General features: G+C 34.8%; 1 protein-coding gene across 1 annotated transcript in view; it reads left to right on the top strand.

Moving 5' to 3' along the window:
- Window positions 1–25895, top strand: part of LOC104163392 (probable G-protein coupled receptor 125) — a 183532-nt gene that overhangs the window by 30055 nt on the left and 127582 nt on the right. The window contains exons 5-9 of the mRNA XM_009702393.1: window positions 861–1074; window positions 14889–15053; window positions 18777–18975; window positions 20312–20461; window positions 23537–23698. Coding sequence (XP_009700695.1) covers window positions 861–1074; window positions 14889–15053; window positions 18777–18975; window positions 20312–20461; window positions 23537–23698 — 890 coding nt within the window. The remainder of the gene's footprint in view (window positions 1–860; window positions 1075–14888; window positions 15054–18776; window positions 18976–20311; window positions 20462–23536; window positions 23699–25895) is intronic.

Genomic DNA, 25895 nt, shown 5'->3' with positions numbered 1-25895 from the left:
GGGTATGTGATTATGGCAACTGTTTTTTGTAATACTCTGCTTAGAATATGCAATATTCTCTATTCTCATTATTGGGGTATTTCTTGGGGAAAGACAGGAGAGAGAAAATTCATTAAAAAAAAGACGGTAAAGTGTACTCCACTATTAAAAAGTAAAAAGAGCTATTTAGATAAATATTTAATGTTGAGTAAACATCCAGAGAGCAAAGATGACTTGTGGAAGAGGCAGAAGGAACAGGGAAATAAAAAATCATAGGGACAGCTGAACTTCAGGGGAAAGTTTAACTTTTGTTATTAGCCTTATTATTACCCAAATCCCAGGCATATGAGATAATTTAGGCTCTCTAGAGTAAGTAAACTTCATTCTGGAGCGCAGTCTGAATTTCATCCATTGATAGTGAGATGGTCTTATGTTAACTGTACCTATATTCAAAGTTAACTGTACCTATATTAATAGCTGTATTTTTTCTTTAATGGGAAGACTGATTTTTTTTTTTTTTCTGTATACCTCTGTAGTAAAACATTCTGCATTGAGAAGGAGGCTGGGCTGGAGCATCTCAAAAGATGCCTTCCAACCTCAACAATTCTATGAACTATTCTGTGAAACCCATTTTCTGTAGATACTTTAGTAATCCTGTAATTATCTGAGCTCACACCAATGAAAGAAATGTGATCTCTAGAACTGACAACTTGTTCAGACTTAAGTGGGTAGTTTGTGGGCATATCTTTTATATTAGTGCTTTAGTGTGAAGATCTAGGAAGCTAGATTCGTATACAATTAGCTCACTTTACAATACTCATTGTAAAGAAAATAATTGTGACTTTTTTTTTCAATTTTGTTTTGTTTTGTTTTCCCTGCAGCTGGGCCTCTGGAACTTCCTCTTTTTGAGCTGATTCCATCACAAAGACAAGTGGTTTTTCATGGAGACCGCTTGCCATTTCAGTGTACTGCAACATACATTGACAATACCACCCAAGTACATTGGTACCATGCTGGTCGCTTGATCGAAACAGATGAAGAAAGTGGCATATTTGTGGAGGACAGCATCATTCATGACTGCTGCTTAATTACACGGTAACATATACCCCTCGTACTAGTCAGACTTGTAGGCAAGGTGAACAAATTCAACACTTGCAATAAGCCTTATTAAAACATGCATCAGGAGTTGTTTTATTTTTAGCAATTCAATTGCATGCTTGAATCTGAACACACACAGGAAGAGATTTTTCATGACTATGAATGGCTGTGGTTCCAAATCATGTTTCTTGTGTCTAAGTATCCAGATTTGAGCATCTGTGGGTTTGAAACAGATAAAAACAGTTTCTTACACAGTAAACCATGAGAAGAAACTGAACTTAGAATAGCTTCAGTAGCGTATGAGAGTGACTTACAGCCAAAATACTTCCTCCTGACACCATCTAGAAGTTTGAATTGTGATCTACCTGTGAAGAACTATCAATTTAAAAGGCTTAGATTAATTTTTGTAGATTCCAAGATACTGGATCCTATATTCTTTAGTTAGGTAATCTCATATTTGTTTCTTATTAAAATATTTCTCAACTTTCTCTGACTTTTACCATCTGTGTGCCTCTGTGTGCTTGAGAGACACGGAGATCTAGAGAAACTTTTGCTGATGTGAAAAATGGAAGAGGAATGAAGTAGAATAGGCTTCTATAAAAGAAGTAACAACTAATACTTGGCAATGACCATATAGTTCCAGTTTTGCTTCAGTTTTCCCTTTTAAATCTTAATCAATTATAATAAATTTCTGTGCTTATTTTTGATTTTCATCATAGAGTATTATCTTGTCGCTAAAAGCTGCTAAGCTGTTGCACACATCCTTTTGTCCTCTGCCAATTTCTATCATTGATCAAAAAAAGAGTCTGATTCTGTGTCTATGTTCTGCCTTTCTCTTTGTAGAAGATGGAGTGAAAATAGCTATGCTAATTAGCTCTGGATCATCATTAACAGCTTTTCACTCAACCACTTTCTATTAATATAATTGACCTGAAATGCTTCTTGAACTATGAAATTAAAGTTATGGAGGGAGTCAAATTAATTCCTCTCCACTGGGGTCTTTCATCTTTATTGATTTTAATTTTGTCTACTCACTGATTGCTTGACCCCTTTTGGAGTCCTATAGATCTAGAGGCATAGATCTGACTTATCCTCACAGGTAGTGGCTTTCTTCTAATACCAATGTGTATGGCTATAGCAGATAATGAAAAAGACTATTAGACCAATTAGTATGGTAGTGCCAAGTGCATGAGCTATTATATAACTGCCAACTCACTTGAATTAGAGTATGTTGTTCTTATTTCCATGATATCAAAATCAAAGACATGCTGTTAATCACCTCATTATAATTTTAAACTGGATTATATTTTGCACTATATAAGCAATTTGTAGAGCATAATAATAAACTGAAATAAATTGTCTAAAAATGTTAAGATTTTCAAAATAGCTAATCATTTAAAAAAGCTAGTTTAGAAGTAGCCTGACTGAATTTTACCTTATATTGCTTAATTTTTGCCAGACTATAAAATAAAAATCATCGCCTACCATAGCAATATTTTAATAAGGATGGTTGATATGCTGTCTACCTCACTTACTGTGCCATTAAATAGGTGACCTTGATGCTTATGTTGCAGTATGCATTAGGACCAGGTAGTCACAAAAAATGTTCTCTAAATACATCATCATATTTGCTGTTATAGACTGGAAAAATACTTTGACTTGTCCAAGTTATGTGATACAGACTGTCAAAATGAGACAAAATATTTTTGAATGAAACTCAAAATCTTTGAACAGATATTTAAAAGCATACAACATTTTAATTGCTCATTTATTTGAGCTATATGTTTCACTTCACAATATAGGAGGGCATCAACACTGCATTACTGTACAGCATGGTCCTTATCCAGTCAAAAATGCTAATACTCAGGCAGTCATGCCTCTGCCTTAATCAAGGGGCTGATCAAAATTGACTTACTAAAGGCATGAGACCTATACTTTTGAAACTAGCTTTTAAAAACCATACTATTTTAAAGTCAGTTTTTAAAATATAAATTATAGACATGTATTGTCTCTTCATGTTGAAAATGAGAAAACATAGGCCAAGTTATGATTGTAAAACCTCCCTTCAGCATTTCTTAATTTTAATCCGATCATGACCATGTACACTATAACTCCATTTATATCATTATTATTATTTTTACATGTTAAAATAATATGTAATAGCATGCTTATTGCATGTTACAATAGAATGTATTAATATGCTTGTTACGTGCTGTTACACACTAATTTGTGATAGTTCTTAAAGCTAAATCACAGTTGTACGAGGCACTGTGAAACATCAGAAAGACTATGCCTCCCTGAGGTTATCATATGTTAAGCATAGAATTTGGAGTAAAAATAAAGGTAATTTAAAATCAGTTCTTACAGTGTCATATTTTGCCTTCCTATACCTAATTTTTACAGCGAATGTCCACTGTCTGTGGCTTTCTGCACTAAAGGACAGGCTTTGGCTTGTGCTGCTTGGCAATTTATAGGTTTCTGAAGTTAGTTTTGAACAAAGAGGTGTAGTCCTATTCCAAAAGCTGCTTATTCAAACATTTTTAAATGGTTATTTTATTGGGTAGTTCCAGATATTTCTGGACATGGATTTACAACACAAATATCATACTAAACCCTTCTGTTTTATTAACTGGCACAGTAGAAGGATAAAATATCCAAATGTGTATTTTTTTGTCTCCTATGATAAAGCAGAATAAACTAAAATAAATGTTTTTGTTACAATAATTAAACTAAAGTTTTGAACTGTATTCCGGCCTGTGACATTTTTCTTGGCAAAGAGTATTCCCTTATAGGAGATTTTGAGAAGGTGTTTTTAATTCTGCTGCTAGCTCACATTTACCATTTCTTGCCAACGATAATAATATTGGATTTTGCTTATGTGGAGTTTTCTGTCATTATGCCTGTGTATAAATGTCATAGACATACATGAAAATTTAAATGTGATGTGGAACTAATTTCCTATCATCTGTGAATGGATCTAGCTGAAATTGTTACTTGTGTTTCCATGATGACAGCCTAATTTCTTAAGCCTGGAATATTAGATTATTAGTTTGATCACAATAAGTGGCAATGAAACAATCCATATTCCTGAAGCCATGTAGAAGGCAGATTATGTATGACTCTCTGCAGCACATCATCTTTCCCAACTTCCCCACTGTTCCCTTTCAGTGATTGGAGAGTCTAGAAGGACAGTTATTAGAATATTGAACTAAAAAAAGGAAAATATTATTAATAGTTTTATGAACTAAGCAACTCCGCAATAGTAGAGAGACTTTAATTTTCAGGAAGTTTCTTATTTACCACATAGACTGTAATGACAATTTTAAAGTCTTTTTAGTTCTATTCTATAAATACTTGTGTAGAGTATTTCACAGTGCTTATGCCTCTGACAGCTGTAATGCCTGCTCTGGGACCATTACAGTTCACAAGTGCTCCGTCTGAAAACATTAAACTGTGCAGAAAGTTAAGAACCCATAAAAAGGAGTGCTACCACTGGAGAAACTAACATGCTCTCAACTAAATCTAGGATAGCAGGTGCTAGTTTCAGAAAAGTTTTTCGGATTTTTGTTAAGTTATGTAGATAGATTTGCCACTGGAAATACAGACTATTAGGTCTCAACTGTGATCCTCCACAAGTAGTGTTTTTCTCTTAAATTCTGTCCTAAGTATTTCAATCTTCTAAATACAGCTGCCAAATAGAGGTTTGTGTTTTGTGGGTTTCTTTGGTTTTGTATTGGTTTTTTTTAGTTTGTTTTTCTTTTGGTTTTTTGTTTGGTTTTTTTTTTTTTTTTTAAAGGTAAGCTTAAGAATCTGGGTTTCTTTAAAAAGCATCTAATGCTTCCTTACATTTTGACAGCAGTCAATGCCAATATGGGATGGTCAAAAGAGAATAATTAAATAAATAGTAATGTTTGAGATAAGACAATATGGAACTACAGCTGATCCTTTAGGTGTAACAAGGATAGGAGCAATAGTAAGAAAACTGATTTAAAATTTTATACATAAAACATGTTTATCCATTTCTGAAAGCTGCTTTTAGAGGTATATGATTATGTGAAAAACTCCAAAACTTCCAAGTGCGAAAGGTATGTCTGATAGCAAGGAAGAGATTCAAATCATGATCTGCTTGTACTGTAATAGTGAGGAAACTAGGAAAAATATAAAAAGGAATAAAATGTTGTGGATTAAAAATTTTGATAATAATTTTTGTAATCTGAAGGGGGTTTTGAGTCCAATTAATAATTTTTAAATGTTTGAAATGATCACTGCAGCTGTGAGTAAAGGATTTAGAATTTGGCTGAGACAGTTTCACTAAAAGAGTAAGAATTGTTTCAGATATGATTATTGAAAGAAAATCGATTCCAGGAGTAGACAGGTGGTATCATGACAAGTTTGAGATGCAGGCAGGAATTCCATATAAGAAAGAACAAAACACTTCAAGAACTTCTGGGAGAAAGGCAGAAATTCTATGCCTATTTTTTGTGGAAAGGATCCAAATGACCCCTGAACTCTCTTAACAGTTTCTGGCAAGAATACATCTGGAAAAGATATGAAGCAAGCAGTAGTGGTTTAGACTTATACTAGGTTAAAAAGAGTCTGAAAATGGTATATCACTGATGAGTGTGTTGCTAGGTTGGATACACAATTGGAAGTTCAGATATGTGGCAAATCATCGCAAAATATTGGAGATTCACTCCACACAACATTAACAAAAATCCAAAGAATCTGATTCAGAAATGCAGATATTTCATAATTATTTTGTGTTCTCCTGTCATGAGCATTTGGAGATGAGCAGCTGAGAGTCATACTGAGAAGCCCAGGGAAATCAGCAGAAATTGTTTAGTACTGATATTTTGTTGGTTCACCTAATTGACTCTGTTTGACCCTTAGTGGTTGAGCAGTTAGGAAAGAAATGAAGCAAAATAACCATTTAAGTTGTAAATCAATGTTTCTGTATTGTTTTGAGATTACTTTAAAACCTGTAGTCAATAGTTCAGGCACTGTAGGGAGCAACGGAGTAGTGACAGATGCACCTTTACCAGCAACGTTCTCATCTATCAGACAGCAAGAGAATATTTAAAATTATTGTAGAATATTATGAAATGCAGAGCCTAAGAGTTTCATTATCTGAGATTAAGAGAATCTTCTTGTGAATTAATTTGGAAACTTAAACAAACTTAGGCCTTTTCTCTAAAAATCTTTCAATTATCTGAATAAAACTCAACGACAGTTTTACTACTAATCAGTTCAGGGAATAATTTAAAATATAACCTATGGAAAGTATACTAAAAAGCAAAAGCAGCAATGAGGATACCCTCTACCATTAAAGGAATAGAGCATTATGTAAGAACTGTGCTGTGCCATAAAACTGTAGGCTTAATTTGGGTAACTGGTTGTTGAAATGTGGTTGAGAAATAGGTATTTTACAGAAAATAAATGTAAGTATTTTTGGCTGATAGAATAAAAAACCCCTAGAAAAATAGTAAGTCAGAACTGTAAAAAAGTTTGATAGAGTCCTTCTTGAAGAACTTTATAAGGGAATGCTTTTTTTGATGTTGAAATCAGATTAAGAAGATGCCTTGCACTAAATTTTGACCTCTCACTTTCATCTCTGCTTATTTCCTGCAGATGTGTATGCGTCTATCCAGCCACACCACTGAAATTAAATGTTAAATTCAGTATCAAGAGCAAAAATTTGCACTCTCCCCCCAGCAAGGGGAAATCAATAGTTTTGCTTTGACTTTTTAGGCCCAGAATGATTTTAATGTGACCTTTCAAACAGCTGCAGCTGTACAGCTGAGGAGATGCTGCACTGCAGCAGCAGTTTGGAGTGAATATCTCAGGACTGGCTTTTTTAAAATTACTTTTCCTATCAACACCAATGTAAGGTATAATTACATATTTTCTGTCAGTCCAGGCAGTAGTTTGTAACCCTGTGCATCAGCTGTGATTATCAGAGCAATTCTGACTTACGTCCAGACTCTGATGTATTTCTTCTACCAGGTCAATCACCCTAGGTACTGGTGAAGCAAACCATTTCTTTAAAGCAACACGTTAGAAATACTGTCCTGGTTTCAGCTGGGATAGAATTAATTTTCTTCCTAGTAGCTGGTACAGTGCTGTGTTTTGGATTTAGTGTGAGAATAATGTTGATAACACACTGATGTTTTAGATGTTGCTCAGTAGTGCTTACTCTAAATCAAGGACTTTTCAGCTTCCTATGCTCTGCCAGTGAGGAGGTGCACAAGAAGCTGGGAGGGAGCACAGCCAGGACAGCTGACCCAAACTAGCCAAAGGGATATTCCGCACCATAGAACATCACACTAAGTATATAAACTGGGGGGAGCTGGCTGGGAGGGGCCGATAACTGTTCGAGGACGGGCTGGGCATCGATCAGTGGGTGGTGAGCAATTGTATTGTGCATCACATCTTTTTCTGGGGTTTTATTTCTCTCTCTCTCTCTGTTAGCTCCCTTGTCATTACAATTTTTATTATTATTAATAACTATTATTATTATGTTTTATATTTCAATTATTAAAAAGTTATCTGAACCCACAGGTTTTACCTTTTTCCGATTCTCCTCCCCATCCCACTGGTGGTGGTGGGAGGGTAGTGAGCACGAGGCTGTGTGGTACTTAGTTGCTGGCTAGACTTAAACCACAACAATTATTTAAACAAATAACTTAATTACTTTTTAGTTTTTGTGTATTTCAATCTATTCAACACAGAGAACGTATTGTAGGACATATTCCTTATGGACTTGTAGAAAGCTTTTTTTCTCCATTAGCACACTGGAATTCCATGAGAATAGGTCCCACTCCCTCCCCTTCTTTCTCCCTACAGGATAAAAAAACCTTATTTTTTAATTGTTTATGGTATTTCGATTGGGTGACTCCTGCCCACCACAAAATCAAGTTTACACTATATACTGGAGAAAGAATAGAGATTATTCCTGAAGTTCTTATACAGGAATCTTCTATGTTTTAACTCCTTTTAAAATCTTCCCAAATTCCTTGTAGGTCAGCAAATAAAACACATCAGTATTCTAGCCCTAATATACAATTACTCTATTCCATAAAGTATTCATTAAATAATTAATTTCTGCATTTGTAGCATCGCCGCTGACTAGGGAGAGTGGGAAAATCTGTCAAAGTAGTGTGCAGATAATTTGCAATTGTAAAATTAATGTAGTAGTTTTTTGGTTTGTTTTCTTTTGTGTGTTGTTTGGGGTTTTTGTGTAGGTTTTTATTTTTTTGCAGTAGCACATAATCAAATAATCAAGAGTTGTCATAAGTAGGTTAACACTTCTGAGTCATCTGGGAAATACTTTCTTTAAAAGCTTTTTTATGCAATTTTGGCTATTGGACTGATTGTGATACTGTTATTTTTTGTCTGAGAACCTCTGATAGTGTACAGATCACAAGAGTTATGCTAATGAAATAAAGCTTCCTCTGGATATAACATTGCAGCATACAGACTATGTAAGGGCAGATGAAAGGCATACAGCAGGTGTAGCACCATTTCCCCAAAAGACTGCAGTTGTATACATCCTGCAGTCAAGCAGTTTGCTGGTAGAACAAAATTAATAACAATAAACACATTTGAGCATCCCTAAACCTTTCACCAACTGACAAAGCAGCTTGATGATAGACAACTGAAACATGAAGTACTTTAAATAAGCCCTAGCCCTTCAGATAGCTTTATAGCAGTGTACCATCACAGACCTGCCAGCTGTCTGAAGGTTTCTCCAGCAAGAGAGTCTTTGAGTGCCCTAGAGCTGTTGATACCTTTTTCTTCCCTCCTCACTTTATGTTCTCAGCTAGCCAGACTGAGGTGTATTGACTCTAGGACTGTGGGATTATGAAGATAAATGTGAACATCTTTATGCACACCCTTTGATGCAGCACAGTAGCTGGTAGTCTGTCTCTACCCGAGAAGCTCAATGAGAGAGAAAAGGATCATACAACAAACCAAACCTGTTGTGGTATGTTGTAGAGCTATTTAGATTTCTGACTCCGTTTCTGAAGTTGATTCAATAGAGTCACTTTAATATTAGTAGTACTTGTTGTCTCAATTTTAAGAAGTAAATTGATGACATACAAATGTAGGTCACAGATTCTTTGACATCCACCTATAGAAAACACATCTTGCGATTGGGCAAATGTTCACGTTACAAATGGACAATATTAGCCTGTGACAATAGGTTTGAACATTTGCATTTCAGTTGAAGTAATTTGAGCAATACAAAGGAAATAAAGCAAAATGGTTTACTAGCAACTGACACATGGGTCTTTTCTTCCATTTTGGAAGTAGGTTGGGGTTTTTTCTGTCAATATATTGTCATTAAAATTCAGTCTTTTCCATTGGCATCTCTGAAGTCAAATCCAACTGTTATGGTCCTAGCATACTGATGTGAACAAATTAACTGACAGATATAGTTAAAGTATGTTATAGCACGTTACTTTTCTTGGATAGCTGCAGATGGCATTAAATGGTAAGTTATGCTCTGTTTTTATATTCAATCAGAACAAACAGAAAATCATGTGTATTGAATTTCCTATGTGTGTGACAAATTGATTACACCTGAAAATATTTGCTACATATCTAGCATAAAATGAGTGCAAAATTTAATCTTCCTTTTCTTTTGCTGTTGCCTGGACGTAAGCTTTCTTTAAAGGCCATCAGCCTTCTAAAGCTGTTTCTTTCATGGGTAAATAAGTAATTTTGTCGGAGAGATCAGACTAGCAATTTAAGTTCAGTTAAAGTGCCTGGATTTACACATTCTCTCTTCATTTTCCGTGTTTTAACCTTATATCCCTTGTGAAAGGTTGTATTCCAAGCAGCAGTGTACTCTGGAGACCAACACTCATTTTTTAAATTCTGTGTTAGTATTAATAATTTAAGGTGATATGGGTTGGATGCAGCTTATGCAGGCCTTCTGCCTGAACTGTAGAAAAGCACTTATCTGTTTGAAGAAGAATATGAGGAAACGTAAATGTTATCTGTGTTTGAGTAACTAATTTTTATTTTTCTCCTGGAAGAGCAGTTTGTTCTTCCCAAGTCTTACAGGAAGTCAAGTCAGACTTTACAGCATTTCTTGTCGAAAGCCAATGAAAATATGGTGCTAAAGGCTCCTCTTTATTCATTACTCTGTTTCCTGGCATGCAAAAACTGCTGGGGCATACAGTAAATGTTGCTAAGGTATTACTTCAGGACATGGTTGAGTAACTTTGCATAATGAGACCTACTTCTGATTGTCTAATTAGTTATACATAGCTGTAGCAATGCAAAACTGTGCCTAAAATAGAAATCTATTGTCTTTGGTTACTTGATTACATGAGTACAGCTTCCACCTGTATTATGGCTCCTGTCTTTGTAATGACAAATGCCACAGACTTCTATTGAATATTATAACAACTTTTTTGTGCAATTGCATCAGCGGTACATTTTAATTAATTTTCAATATGTCAGTCATCACATTTGAAAAAGGAATCCTACCATGCATGAAATTTCCCATTACAAAAAGAAACATATATATTCTCTCTTTCTTTCAATGTTTTTACTGAGAAGACCACTATAGTTTCAAAGGAAAAAATCAGAAAAGCTTGCTAGTCATCCTTTTGTTGTCACCAGGCAGCAATCTTCAGTTTGCCTTGACACTATCTCATGAATGTCTGACTTTGTTTTATGTCTTGGTAGGTCAAAAACTTCCACAAAAGTAGCAACTATCATATCTCTGAGGAGTGGGATATGATTGCTAAGGTAGAGGGAGTAGGAACTCTTTCTGACTCATATTCCATCCTTAGGAAAGCTGCATAGTAAAGGCAAGATAGTTTCATTTGTGGCCTGATGTTTACTAGCTTCTGTGAGACAGAATAATCTAGAAAAGTATACAGGCAAAGGTGCCATTCTCTCTTAATTCCATCGTGCTTTTGTCAAGCTCCTAAAACAGGGTCCTGCCTTGTTCTCAGATCACAGGAGAGTTCTTGCCTTTTGTCAAGACTTGTTGCCATGGCTGAGAGAGATCAAGAATGCCTTTCTATTAAGAGCAGGAAAAACAATGGAACTTCTGGGCGTGCTAATGTAACAGTGCCAAGACTTAAAATACTTAACTGATCTACTAGAAAACTTTATGAACAGGTTTAAAATTCTATACAGTCCTACTCTTTACTTTTGGTCTGCCAGGACTGTGAAGTCGCCAAGGATTGTAAGTGGAGAAAATGTTAAAGGATCAAGTTGACTGCTCTTTTTGAGAATTAAAAGAGGGGTTTTTTGTTGTGGTTTTTTTGTTGTTGTTGTTTGGGGGTTTTTTTGTTTGTTTGTTTTTGTTGTTTTTTTTTTAATCCAGTCCCCTGAATTCTCCAGGGGAATCAGATCAATTTATCGTTTGTCAGATCCAGATGGTAAATAAATGAACAGTTTCACCATTGGGCTTGCTATCCAAAATATTCCTAGAGGAATATAAATGAATGCATCATTTACAGTGGCCAGATGGCAATTCAGAAGACAATTCCATGTTCTAGTCATTATACAGCTTCTTCTATATTGCATAAACCTATTCTGGCTTATTTTGAAGAAAGGGTCTGAAGAAAGGGCCATAGAAGATTAAAAGTGTGAATGTGAGGATTTAATCATCATTTTAGAGAATTTGGACCAGTGTTCAAGTATTGCATTTCTGTCAGAAGTAACACTGATATATCAGTAAATATTTGTGAAACTGGGAAACTTCGTCTAATGACAGGAGATCTGTTTAGCGGCAGATAGATTTGCATCTGAACACATTTTGAAAATTTATATAAATGGAAAATGTACCCTTTTTCTTAATATTTATTTATCTTCATAGTGATTACCTGTAAGACTGGTAACATGTTCAAGTATTGTATTTACCTAAAGTCACCATGGTTCCCAGTTTTATCAAATTTGTATTGTTAACAATGATTATAGATATTCTCTAGGAAATATATCAAAAGACCAGCACATCTATCATACATTCTATTCACTTGGGAAGTACCCAGGTCTTGATGCCACAGGTGAATATTTATGCTGCCAATTGTTTCAGTGAAAGAGAGCTTTTATGGTGTCATGGTTTAACTCCAGCCAGAAGCTAAGTACTACACAGCCGCTTGCTCACAGCCCTCCCACCACAGGCCAGAGATAAGAACAGTTTAATAATTGAAATAAAATAAAACATCATAATAATTATAGTAATAATAGTAATGAAAAGGGAGGTAACAAAGAGGGAGAGAGAGAGAAATAAAACCCAAGACAAGACGTGTGATGCACAATACAATTGCTCACCACCCACTGACCGATGCCCAGCCCATCCCCGAGCAGTGATTGGTGGCTCCCGGCCAGCTCCCCCAGTTTATATAGTGGGCATGACATTCTATAGCATGGAATATCCCTTTGGCTAGTTCGGGTCAGCTGTCCTGGCTGTGCTCCCTCCCAGCTTCTTGTGTACCTCCTTGCTGGCAGAGCATGAGAAACTGAAAAGTCCTTGATTTAGAGTAAGCACTACTGAGCAACATCTAAAACATCAGTGTGTTATCAACATTATTCTCATACTAAATCCAAAACACAGCACTGTACCAGCTACTAGGAAGAAAATTTATTCTATCCCAGCTGAAACCAAAACATACGGATAATTGTTTTTATAAGGTCTATGAATATATTCTTTCTGAGCTGTCTATAAAGATGATGTGAGATTGTTGTGACATAAGAAATAGAAGATTTAATTTAAAAAATGTTATCAATTGGCTAATTGCACTTAAGTATTTCAACCGAAATATAAAAAGATGTATTAAGAGTTAGCCTAGAGGCTGCTGTTATTGGGCTTTATCATCTGAGATTTCTTAAGAGAACAATTGCTTCTTTTGATGTGAAAATACTCAGCTGCTCTGTCTGAGAATGGCTAGTAATGCTTTTTCTATATTTTGTGCAATAAAAACATATTAGAATTCATTGTAAAAATGAAATAGGGGGTTACAAGGTACTTGGAGCTCAAAGCCATGATAAATAGAAACTGTGTGAGATTTTATAAGTTACTGTTTAGTGATAACTTTCACTGAGTATCTGGAGAACTACCCAAAAATTCTGAGGCAATTTAACTTAAATCAAAGGCTATTTACCATGGTTTTCTTGTTTTTTGGGGACCAAGATAATGGTCCTGTAGTAAGTACTTGAGAAAATCATCCTTCATTGTATGCATGTTTCAAAGGGAAAATTACATACACAGCTGTCTAATCACTTTCTATGTTGATTGTGATCTACTTTCATGTGTATCAGAAGTAGTCTATATACAAGGAGATTAGATTCGATCATTTCTTGTAGCCAAGTTCATAAAAGTGCATGTATAATATACAAAGGTTTAAACTGAAAAAGGATGGCATTTTTAGAGAAGCTTAAAAGAGCAAAAGATTAAAAAGAAATTATATATAATTGTTCTGTGTATATTTTTCAAAACATCAGGCTCTTTACAAAATGCCAAAGGCCACAAGTAGAATTTTTAAAGATTTTGTTTTAAATACAGATTTGAAATCAGTTTAATAACTTTTAAATTCTGTGCTTTTGGTTTTATAATGTACCTTCTCTCTTTTTCTGACTGTACTCCATTGCTTCACACATAATTTCTAATTGTTAGAAATAATTTCAACAGGGCATGTTGAAAGACAAGCCATTTGTGTAAAGCAAAGTAAATATTTCAGATAATTACTAACTTTTTCCTCTCCCAACTACTTTCAAAAGCTGTACTTTCTTTAAAACTGTAGCAAAATTTATTTCTAGGCCAATGGCAGATTTAAGATCTAATGTATTACATTCTTAAAATGTAATAGCATTATTTTTGTCTATGAGATCTATAGACTTACAGTAATCGGATAAAATTCTATCCCTGATGAAGTCAATTGAAAAACTAAACTTTATTGACTTCATTGGGACCTTCATCCATTAGATGAAGGAAAGCTGCTCGCTGGATTTAAACTATGTAGAAAATACTAATCAGAACAGTTCTAGACAATTTTAACTATTTCTGAAATTATTTCCTCCTTCTCTAATTATACATAGGATATTTAGGTTATCCAGCTAAATATTGGTGTGGTGCAGTCAGGCACAATGTTTGTATTATAAGAGAAGCCACAAAGGCTCTTTATATTTAACTTGTCTAACAGTCATTATAAAGAGTTAGTGCAACCTTAATTTATTGATATTAATAACTACATTTCATATTTGGTGGGGGACAGTGTGATAGAAGTTCATGAGTAGTAAAGTACTGAAAGAAATATCATCATTTGCCTCATCTCATTTTGCATTCATCAGGAAAATTATATACGGCTTCCAAAGTCAAGGGCTATTCTAGAAAGCTTTCCCCATGCCACCACAGGACCAGCAGATTCTGGGGTTGAAATGCCATAGGAGCTGCAATCACAGCTGAAGGGAAGCATTCTCTGTGGATTGGTTGCGCTGTCAGCTTGAAATGCATTTCTGACTTTCAAGTGCTTAGTTATGCAACAAAACCAGCATCTTATAATATTTGGGGGAAGGAAAATGGGCATTAATATGCAATTGATATTCTTTTGTGAAGGCTTGTAATCTGTGTTACAGCCTGTTACAATCTGAGTGGTCAATCCAAATTGGTGCTGCTAAAATCTTAATACCAATCACTCACATATTGTCTGTCCCTATAATAATATAGAGCAAAACCTGATTTTATACTTTCATAGAAAATCTCTGAAGATAAGTTAATGTCAGAAAACCAGTGACTCAATCTGTATACAATTAAGTATATACAATAATTAATCTTTTTTTTTTTTTAGTGAACTTATCCTATCCAGCATTGACATTGATGCAACTGGAGATTGGGAGTGTCTGGTCAACAATTCCTATGGAAATAGCACTAAACAAGTAGAAATTGTGGTACTTGAAACGGCTGCACCTTACTGCCCTGCAGAAAGAATTATTAACAACAAGGGAGATTTCAGGTATGATTTTCTAGTTTTGGAGTGTGCTTCACATATTAATATAGATACGGACCATATTCATGTTTACATGATACTTCAGTGTCATATAGTAGGAAGGAGGAGCACTGTGTGATTTTTATGGGAAATGGCAGCTAGTGCTTCAAGAGCAGCAATGGTTTGTGAAAGTCAGAGACTCTTCCTTCTAATTCCTCAGTGTGAGATTTTGGAAAATTTCAAAAGATGTAGGCTTTAAATAAGAGAAGGTTCAAAATTGTTCTTAGTCTTTTCTAAATTATAGAATATGATAACACTGCATTAAAGCATTAGAAGATTAAATCTTCAGTACTTTTCTAATCTGTTCCAGTTCTGCTGGTTTTGTTCAGCTAACATAAAACTGTTCGTAAAATACTTCACTGAAGATAAGATAATCAAAATAGCAAGTAAAACTACTTAGTAAAACAAATAGATCATTTGAGGTGAGCTTAAGGACACACACAGTTCTACCAATATATCACATGATTAGAAAACACATCTGTCCTATCTGAATCTTAGAGTCTGCACAATTTTGTTGACTAAATGTAATTTTTGTTTCATCTTTACTTTTATCTACATATGCTGGTAGAGTTTTTCTAATTTTAATCCTCATAAACTGAAGAAAAAGTTAAGGATTCTGTGTAATTTGGTATTGTTTTCAGTTAGTTCTAAAATACTTCAATGCTATGCATAAAGCTCTTAAACAAATAGTAATTACCTGCTTGACAATAAGACTGATGTATGATGGCATTTCCATTGAGAAATCAAGAAGGTAATTTGGTACCAAGTAAATTATAATAAGAATTCAGCTCAAATAGTTAATGAAAGGAAAAGTAGACGAGAGAGGAAGCCTCTCTTAAATGCCAGAACTTTCTGCAAATACTTCTGACCTGAAAGCCTCTCTTAATTTTTAAGTTATCTTTAAAATTTTTTCAAAGGCCTTTTACTAGTGTTTCCTGTGTTTGAATAAAAACAAAGGAATGAATTAGAAAGAAGTAGAGAAAACAACTCACATAATCTGTTTTCTATTTATTACGAAGCTATTTCATTACATGTTAATCTCAGTTCCAGTGAGTATACCACATTTGCTGAACGTATATTTATATACCTATTTAATCCATACATATGGATTGAAATCATAGAATCATAGAATAATTATCGTTGGAAGAGACCTCAAAGATCATCAAGTCCAACTGTATACCCGATGCCACCATGCCTGCTAAACCCACTAAACCATGTCTTGAAGTGCCACATCTAAATGTTTTTTTGAACACCTCCAGGGATGGTGACTCCACCACCTCCCTGGGGAGGCCATTCCAATGCTTAATGACTCTTACAGTGAAGAAGTTCTTCCTAATGTCCATCCTGAACCTCCCCTGGCACAACTTGAGACTGTTTCCTCTTGTCCTATCGCTAGTTACCGGGGAGAAGAGACCAACCCCCACCTCGCTCCAACCTCCTTTCAGGTAGTTGTAGAGGGCGATAAGGTCTCCCCTCAGCCTCCTTTTCTCCAGGCTAAACAACCCCAATCCATTAGAGATCTTTGACAATCACAGCTCTAGATTTTTTTTTGTCATCACAAAAACTGACATTGTGTTTTCTCATAGTGTACATGCTTAAATGTATTTTAATTAGATCTTTTAAAATATATATACTTCTTATCAGGTCACACATACTGAATCTTTCAGATGACAACTTTATGAAGTTCATGTTCTTGCCATAAAATTACATCCTTTTCATAAATAAATATATAAGAATTCTACAGACTGCACAAACTAACACCAGGAACATTTTTGTCATTTTCTGTAAATCAAGAGAACGGGAGTGCACGTTTCTCTCCCTATTGATCATCTTTCTTGAAATCCATATAGATTCATTTTTTAAATGTATATCAAAAGGATGCTGAGTCCATAGGTTCTTTTGGCATTTGAGGGAATGGCACTAAAATTATAGAAAATTTATCAGGCTCAAACTCAGCATTAGCATTTGAAATTTTTCAAAAGGTTTATCCTCAGAGATGTAGCTATCACACACAATTTTTCTTACAAAGGTCTTTGAAGTTTTGGTAACATAGCAAGTATGTAAGTAGAAAGAGCTGATCATAAAAGCAAAGCTAGAAAGAACAGTTCTTTTATTGGGCAAAAAAAGGCAAAAAGCATCAACTGTTAGGGAAGTGTGCTTATTTCAGTTGACTAGCCTAGGTGATATTTCTAATTGCACATTTCTAATTGCAGTAAGAATTAGGCTCTGTGAGTCAGATTGAACTGGCTTTATGTACTAAGAGTTTTTCATTATGCTGGCTACATTTTGCTAATTTTTTGTTTTCCAGCACTCTGTAAAATCATTCTGAAATGCAAGTGGTAATGTTGTTATGTCCTGTCATTCCTATTCATAAAGGCCAGATTCTGCTACCTGTGCTAATATTAGTTTCAGAATTTTCTCTTTAGTTTTACTTTTGAGGTGAGTTGCTACTCAGTGTGGCCCAATTGCATTAATGCAAATGTTTTACTAAAAATAATATTTCAGCCCAGATGCAAAAGGACAATATACTACTGTACATATTTTATTTTTTTGTGAAGCTCCTTTCATCGTTCATTTTGCATCAACTGTTTTTACATCACAAAATTAATTATTCCAGAGACAGTTAGCTATGACATATAAAATTATTTTTCTTCTTACCTTTTCTTTGTTTGAAATGAGGAGAACAGCCCAAAAACTGTCAGTATATTATGTAACAATGTCCAAACAGACCTGCATTGTATAACTAAGAGGGACTAATATCTATGTTTGAGCAAAGGTTGGTTGTCAAGGTGTGGCTTTACTGGCAGGCAGAATATTTTTATGATGGATTGCGTTCAGTCCTTACATCAGTGCAATTAAAGAACCATATCCTTTCCAGACATGCTGACTTGCTGATGATACGCTTCTGGTTTTCTTTGATTTCTCCAAATTACCTGATCTTGCTATGTCCATACTAGTTTGGAAATGACCATGGATTAGGCACCAAAAGAGATCGATCCCAGTTGTGCTGTTCTAGAGAATTCAGCAGATAAACAGAAAAAGAATACTGTGTAATAGACCCATGAGCTAAATAGAAGAATTCTGGCTGCTCTTGATTTATCATTTGTTTTCAAAGACTGTTTTGGAATCACACTACATAATCACGTATACCTAAATATTTAATTTTTGAGGACTATCTGCTTCCTCCTCATGAGATGTAATCTCTGCTGAAATCTTGTTTATTGGTTTCTGATACATTCAGGGATTTTTGCTTTTCAGGGCTTTGTGGCTCAGAGGGCTTTGTAGTATTGGGTCAAAATGCAAAGCAAAGATTGTCAGGTACATTTTCAGCATTTACCTTTTACAGCACTTAGTAATAAGGTTTTGGGGTTTTTTGCTTTAAGGACTTACTGCTCTGCTTTGTGCAGTTTGCAAAGATGAATTTAGGGAAAATGCTATCCGTATTTTTTTCCTTAACACCAAACACTTTCCTGGAATTAATGCAGAATTAATGTGTGACCAGCCAGACTTGAACCAGTATAATTTTGACATTTTCCAAGGAAACAAAGTAATTCATTATAGAACATAATGAGGTAAAATTTAAAATAGCCTTTTTTTTTTCTCATATATTCTATATATATTGCTATATTCTAAGTTGCCTTTAAACAAGAAGTTTCATGTTGTAACTTTTTATTATCATGTTGTTCATAGATGGCCCAAAACTTTGGCTGGGATAACTGCTTACCATCCCTGTCTCCAGTATTCATTTAACTCCATTGCCTTTCACAATGGCGCAGAAGAGTCTAAGGCATGGCGTAAATGTAATCGAACAGGACGTTGGGATGAAGAAAACTATTCTGCATGCCCTTATTCACAAGAAGTAACTCAAGTTCTTCATGCTTTTAGTCAGGTAACATTATGAAATCCAGGGCTTCCCTTCTCTAGTACTGATTTTATTGAATAGCTTGTATGAAATGTCTGTTCAGCCACAAGTCAGGGATAGCTAGACTTCTAACAAAATGCTTTACTTGAAAGACAATGTGTTTGTTTGGTAATTAAAGTTGTAGCAGGAACAAGTGCACAGCATTTATTGCCTTTATTTTATTTTTTTTCTCTGGGTGTCTGGAGTCTAGATGACCATTAGTAATGTTGGCAGGATCACCAGTGCTTCACTTCAGTTCCTTCTTTGTCTTCCCTTCATGAATTTTTGCCAGAATGATGTCAATTTCTCTTGAAGTCCTGTATCAGAGTTTTGTCAGCTGAAATGCCTTTCCTCATTGCCATTGACTGTAATACATTTAAAAGAGCTGCAGAAATGAAGCCTACTTTAGAATGTCTTTTTGATTTCTTCCAAAAAAGCAGTACTTAAATGGTTTCTTATGGATAAGTAAAAGAGAGAATGAGATTAAAAAGTAAATGGATAGAAATTAATGAGATAAAGACCATAAATGGGAACAGCATGGAGGATGGCACAGACATGTAACTACCATACTAACTTTTACAACTTTCAGTTTCCTTCATCAATTCTTCCCAATCTGTGGTGCTAGATAACACCACAGGAAGTTTGTTTTCAGGTGTGTTCATACTTCAATAAGAATAATTATTAAGAGAGCCAGTGCAATTATAGGATAATACAATAATTAGGAAGATCTCTAGAATCCAGTCCGTTCTCCTGTAAGCAATGAGGTTAGGCCACGTTTCTCAGGGATTTAACCACTCAGGTCTTTAAAACCTCTGAGGATGGAGACTGCACAACCTCTGGGGCTAACCCATTCAAATGCCTGACTATCCACATGGCAGAAAAGATTTTCTTCAAAACCAGTCTGAACTCCTCTTCTTCCAACTTACTACCATTGTCCCTTGTCCTCCCACCATGCACCATTGTATATACAAACCTTCACCAATACTGTTGTCATGATGATCTAAAGATATAGGCAAGGCAAGGTTAGTAGGTTGTTATAGTATTTTATGAGACCAGTTAGTTACAGTCTAGAAAAAGTAGACAAAAATCATCAAAATTTTTGGGGCTGTTGAGGTGGTGTCTTCAGATAACAGCAATGAAATCTAAGACCTAATGCTGAAGATACATTCATATGCCCCTGAAATTTATGTCTGTGGTACTACTGATGCATACAAATCCATGTGAAATTATAGCAAGCATTATACAAATGGATGTGATCTCCAGTTTTTAAAAGAGAATGAAGCTAGCTTATTTATTACACCTAACAATTTTGATGTATTTTCAGATGCACATCAATTTGACAACCGTGCTTGAATTTTCTCGCCAGCTGACAGCCTACACAAGAGGTGCTTCCCACTTTGCGGATAAAATGGATGTAATATATTTGGCTTATATAATGGAAAAGTTAATTGTCTTCGTGGATGAAGTTGAAGATGTAAGATATCTTCTCTATGCTGAAAAAAACCAATCAGTTGGAAGTGAAGTCTTCACATATGGCCATGTTCTTAATGTTTGCAGGCACACACTGAAGAGTAGCTTCTCAAATTGATTGCTGGTATTCTGATTGCAAATGTTCTTCATATACTGTGATATGTTTCTTTATGCCAAAAAGGACAACTAAACCATCTCATCTGACTGACAAAGGCGTTGCTGCCTATGAATAAAAATTTGTTTTCAATAAGCCATTTATTTAATTTTCCTTTTCATTTTAATTTCTACCATGCCTAACATACTAGAATGAGCTCAAGGTGCCTCTCCATCTGGCCATCTGCGTTATACGTGCTTCTTTCATTTTCTCCATTTCATCAGAAAGTTTTCACTGAGTTTTGAAAGCGCGTATCACTTCATGTGAAGAGAAGATAATATGACTTTAAGTGCAACTTCTTATAGAAACTTTTAGCGTAATATATGGCATTTTTACAGGGAAATCTAATCAGAGAGTTATGCAAACCCTATGGGAGAAATAGGTTTTTACAGAGAACAGCAATGTTCATCATAGTTTTTACTGTTAATTTTCAGAGTAACTGCTTGCATAAAGATTTCATACCCTGTAATTTTTGTACACATGATATCTATAGTTAAAATATTTGTTTTCTTTTGGTTTGGCAATGTTCATTCCATTCTGATTCTGGGGATTGTAACACAACATTTTAGTGCCAATTTGAGAAAGCCTCCAACTTCAATTTCATCATTATACACCAGGCCTAAAGTGTATTATTAAGTGCTCTCCAAGAATCATGTTTCAAAGCTACAACTGTATTTCACTCAAAATTCTGATAAATCTTACTGCTTTCTGACAAAACAGAAATTTACCATCCAAAAGAAACAATTGAACATACCATAAAGCCTCTTATTTTTCTAGCAGTTGATGCATTATCCATTAAAACTGAGCACCATTTCTAATCTTTTAATTGATTTCTTCCACCTTTCATATAGGTTTCAGTATCTGGTTTTTGGTCTCAAAACATCTCCATCTCTACCACTTATCTCTATCTCTTACTTTGTAATCCCTTACTGTTTTGATAATTTAGAACATTTCTCCTAATTTGTCTCTGTTTACTTCTTCTGTTTTGAACTTTGCACTTTTTCCTCTCTCTCAAGTTCACTAAGTAGGTTCCTCATTCATTGACCTCTTTACTAACACTCATGTCTTAAGTCTCACTCATAAGGTACAAAAATACATGTGAAGTTAAAGTGTCAGTAGTTTCACACATGAGGCTGCACTCATGCCATTATAAATAGAATTGAACTTTATTTAACACAAGGCAACATATGAACAAAGGTATATTTGTTTGGAATTAACTAGCAGCTGAAACTGCAGCTATATAAAACCATTAGAAATTAATGAAAATACATACACAGAGGTATTCTGTGATTTATCAGAACAATTTAAAATCCATTTTAGCTAAACTAGTACAGTTTCTGTACATCCTCTCTGGGGAGTGCCTCTCCCAGTCAGCACAGGATTATTCATTTTTATAGAAGTTAGCGGTACTTTGTCCCATCTGGTGGTTCACCTCTGAAACAAGAGAGCTTCAACAGCTGCACTGGGGACATATTTGCAATATACTACAACTTTTTGCCAGGAAGATGTACATGTATTAGCCCGAATTTTTGTGTTTTTTAATGCCATGCCTTTACTCTTCATTAATGCATCTAATTATAATATAAATTACTTCCTTTTCTTATTTCTCTCCTTTTGTATATTTATAGACTATTGTTCTTCCCTCAGTAAGTTACTGATTAGCTGATTGGTGTATGCTTTAATAATTTCTCATAAATCACTCCAGTCTCTTAATGTTTTTTATTATTATTCATTGTATCAATAACTCTGTCATATTGTCAAAAGCGATCTAGAATTATCTAGTAATTATGTTCTCAAAAATAGATTAAATATTTCAGGAACAGTCACATAAAATTTCACATGTAGTGTCATTATTTCTGTCCTTTGCAATGCATATGAAATTATGTATTTTTTATTGAAAACACAGAATTAACTTCATAACCTCAGTCATTCCTTACAGCTTTTTCACCATTGCTGAATTTCTTTTTTCCTTCCCACTGAATTATCTGTGTATTCACCTTATTTTTCTGTTAGTTTGACTTTTTAGCCTCGAACTTTTCTTTAGCTATATTCTTCTCAGTCATTTTTTCTCTTCTATATACCTTTTTATTCAGGTTTATTTATGACAACCTTGTATACCGTTGGCATATCTTTGCCTTCAAAAATAATGGTAAAGTGGTAATGTTAATTTTCAAATCTCATTCAAATTAAGTTTTAGAATTTTAAAAAGTAAATATTTTCATTTCCATTTGAAATAATCACCCCCCAAAAAAAATCACAGTGATGTTTATTCTTTCTAAATGTAATATACTAATAAAAGTTTGAAAGACATAGTCATACTTACTAAATTCTGCAAAATGTCATCTGGCAAAACAAAGATTTATCACTTTGGATTAACCACAAGAGTGAATTAAAACATCCAAAGCTATAAGCCCACACTTTCTGTATAGCCACTGAGATGTTAGAGGTTTGTATCAGCACCTGAGTTATATCTCAAATTTACCCCACTATGTAACAAAAATGTCTTTCAAATATATTTTTCCCCTTTTTTTCTTTTTTTTTTCTCCAAAGGTCCTTTGATTAAACATGAAGCAATTATTTAGAGGGCCATAGTCAACTTTAATTAGTTTAAGAAAGAGGGTGATAATTCTGGGATTCTATTTATTGCCTAATGAGAAACTCAATTTTTGCGGTGTATCTAGAAGATAAGCTTTAAAATTGTGAATAAAAAGCTTTTCCTTTAAGTCAGTTGCACTTTTCTTTTCTTTATCTTTATTTCTTAATCCATTTAGTTTTCTTAATAGAATCAAAACTGTCTTTGAATGATGGTTGCCAAGAGAAATAACGTGCCTGCTTTCACTTGTACTCTTGTGTACTCTTCCTATTTTTGTGACTGTTCCAGACAATACTATTTTGGTTTGTTGGGGTTTTTTTTTTCTCTTCCAGATTGGGGATGCTCTTATTGAAATTGCCAGCAATATAATGTTGGTCGATGACCATGTGTTGTGGATGGCTCAAAAGGAAGACAAAGCCTGCACCAGGATTGTACGATGTGTGGAACACATTGCAAGTCAAATACTGACCAGCAATATTCAAGTTATATCAAAGGTATTTCATAAAAGTACAAAGTTTTCTGTCAGAATTTATTTTTAAAATGTCATTTTTCTTCACAATCTTTACAACTAACTAGTATATAGAGAAGCGAAAATGTGTAAGCCAGATACATAGCATAGCCAATTTACATATATATACTTGGATTGTGTGACTCTTTTTTTCCTTCTCCTGAATTCTCTTTGGAAGACCAAAATATTTTTTTGAGTATCACTGATGATATTAAAAACCATTTTTTCTTGACTTTGATTTATTGTATTTATTCTTACAATACTCTGTTTAAAACACTATCTTTCTAGTGCTCTTACTATTCACTCAGTTTCTATTGTTCTTGCCACTATAGTATATGAGTTTATTCTGAAATGTCCAAGTTGAGTGAGTGAAATTTTTAATAAAAGAAAAGACAACATGCTCTGTTGTTGCTTGAAGATTTTGATATGCCTTTCAGAGAGGATTGTAGACAATACTTGCTAAAAGCATTTAGAAAATGATCAAAAAAGGTGTATCTTGTCATAAAGATTACTGATTTGTGGCTAGTTTTAGTTTTTTAGAAGCAAACTGTAGCAGTTTGAAATAATCATTCTTTTTCCTTGGCCTCCACCTCCACCACCATGAATTTGTCACTTAGATACTGAGGGGTTCTCATTTGCACACTGAGAAACTGTCTTTTTGCCACTTTCATCTAAATAGCAGAAATGGATATAACTCAGAAGCTTGAAACTTACCCTTTTAGATAAATATTTTAAAGCCTTTTTCCTCCTTGGGTTGGTTTGCTTGCTTGCTTGCTTGCTTTTAAGGAACTTCTATTATTTTCTCAATTGTCCACTGCATTTACATGAACACAGTATTTAAAAGTGACTTCAGTGTTAGTTTCAACTACAACAATGAGGTATAAAAGTGGTGGTGGTGGTGGGGGGGGGTGTTCACTGTGTATTTTTAGAAAAGCAGTCTTTCAAACAAATACAAAAATATATTGGACTGTTTTCTAAAGGAAGTTTTTTATTTAATTCCCATTTACATAAAAGAATTAAATTTGCTTAAAGTATTTATTTATATTAAATACATAGAGACAATACTATGCCTTTTAGACGTATTTTGCCATATGACAGCTGGGAGAGCTCTGTTGCTTTATACTGAAATTTCTTTTAAATGTCAAGTGCCAAAGGTCTTTTTTTTTTTCTTGTCACTGCTTCAGGAAGCTGTTGACATTACTGTAAACAGTAATTCTGTGTACTCAAATGTAGAACTGTGTCACTGACCTTTTTGCCATACTTTATCTTTTTGCTTCTTATAGTTCTCTGTAGGAGAATTAGTTTACTGTTGAGTGCAAGTTGTAAATAAATAAAGCTGTGGAGTTTTTCTGGTGTCATCTCATGCGTTACCAAACACTTCTGTTCCTTTGGGAGGCCAGCCAGTAAACTGTCTCACAGAAATTACATCTGCTTTATTTTAAACAACAGCAAATAAAAATCCCAAAGCTTAGGTAGCCACTAGCTTATAATACAATTCCTGAAAAAAAGGAACCTCTATAAACTGTGTCAGTCGTACAACGTATGCACAACTCTATTCCTTGTACATTGAAAACTATTTGGGAGTTACGGCTGTTTCTCCTACATCGTTTTTGGAAGACAAAAATGTTTTTCCAGTGCCATGAGGTTCTGGAATGACTAATTTCAAGGTTAGAAAAACACCAGGATGGATACCTTTGTTTAGATGTTCTTAAGTCTCCCTTGCTGTCAAATGGCATACAAAACACACCGCAGGAGGAGCGGCCAGTAGCAACTTTGAAATACTAGATAATTTCATATATATATATATAAAATATGGTACATTTAATGTTTCACTTAATAACCATTTAACTATAAAACAAAGAAGACATTATTCTGCTGTATGATACTTAAAATCTTAGGGAAGTCATATAGACAAAAGGTTCTTGTCAGGATGCCCCAAGGGCCAGGGCCCCCTCAGCCGGGGCCTGTCCCACTGCCCCCAGCTGGAGAGCGGGGCAGCTGGGGGCAGCCACAGCCCAGGGGCACGGTCGTCAGTGGGAGTAATGAGGCCAGGTGGGGAATGCAAGGCTGCGGATCAGGGTGAGGGTCAGGCCAGTGATGGTAAGTGGGCCCAGTTGCAGCCTGATGGTCACCAGGCCAAGCCATGGCAAGGAGGATGGCCCCAGGTCAGTGGTGGGGCTGGG

Source organism: Cariama cristata, unplaced genomic scaffold, assembly GCF_000690535.1.
Source record: "Cariama cristata isolate BGI_N322 unplaced genomic scaffold, ASM69053v1 scaffold4546, whole genome shotgun sequence".
NCBI lineage: Eukaryota > Metazoa > Chordata > Aves > Cariamiformes > Cariamidae > Cariama > Cariama cristata.
Note: the sequence above shows the minus strand (reverse complement) of the source record. Positions and strands in the feature narration are given on the sequence as shown.